Genomic DNA, 1,080 nt, shown 5'->3' with positions numbered 1-1,080 from the left:
ACATACATAATAATATAATAATATATGTGTGTGTGTGTGTGTGTGTGTGTGTGTGTGTGTGTGTGTGTGTGTGTGTGTGTGTGTGTATATATATATATTATATAATTATGTATGTATGCATACCTACAGGTACTCGATATATGGTTTAACAATACTCACAGGTTCGAATGCAAAACTCGCGCATCGCCACAGAAAGCATACTGTTTTTATACATACACACAACATTCTGATTAACTACATGTGTGCCTATATTTTAGTACTGTATAGCCCAAATACAACTGTTATTAAGTACAATCACTTACCAGTGCGCAGACGCGACTCCTCTACACCCACAGGATCAATGCGATCCAAATCAGGCGAAAGCTGAGCCATGAGCATGGGGAACAGCACCTCCTGGAACAGAGACTCCCACTGCTCGTGCTATGTATGAGAACGTTCGGCAAAGTGAGCAAGTAATATGCCATACATCAAGACATAGGTGAAATAGCCTCACTGGTATCTATACATGCTTATGAAACTTTGTACGATCAAAGGTTAAAACTATAATTAAAGGCGGAAGATTTATATGCTGAGATTTTTGGGTCTTGACATAGTGTTTAATGTAAATCCCCTTGATTCCATCTGACTACTACCTTTAAAATAATATAAATGCCTGAGCCTATACACTAATCAACATAAAAGCATCTAGACATGCTGTTCACCACCGAAATGTCCGCAATATATGATCGTGTATGCATACATTTCATACATATTTACTGATGAGGACAACCTACATATGATCACGGTGGCAGCATAAGAATACCACATCAAATGATCATTTGATGCGTCCTAGTTTTATATAAATATATATATATATATACATATATACATATATACATATATACATATATACATATATACATATATATATATATATATATATAAATATATATATATACGCACACATACATACATACACACATACATACATACTTACATACATACATACATACATACATACATACATACATACATACATACATACATACATACATACATACATACATACATACATACATACATACATATATACATACATAC

General features: G+C 33.6%; 1 protein-coding gene across 1 annotated transcript; it reads right to left on the bottom strand.

Moving 5' to 3' along the window:
- Nucleotides 1–294: 294 nt before the first annotated feature.
- SARC_16965 (hypothetical protein) lies at nucleotides 295–420 on the bottom strand (the record flags this gene model as incomplete). Its single annotated transcript, XM_014288932.1, has 1 exon — nucleotides 295–420. A coding segment is annotated over one exon (126 nt), but the record flags the coding sequence as incomplete, so codon positions are not given.
- Between the last annotated feature and the right edge of the window lie 660 nt (nucleotides 421–1,080).

The sequence above is a fragment of the Sphaeroforma arctica genome, assembly GCF_001186125.1.
Source record: "Sphaeroforma arctica JP610 unplaced genomic scaffold supercont1.9400, whole genome shotgun sequence".
NCBI classification, from domain to species: domain Eukaryota; class Ichthyosporea; order Ichthyophonida; genus Sphaeroforma; species Sphaeroforma arctica.
The sequence above is the reverse complement of the archived record's forward strand: the minus strand, read 5'-3'. Positions and strand labels throughout refer to the sequence as shown.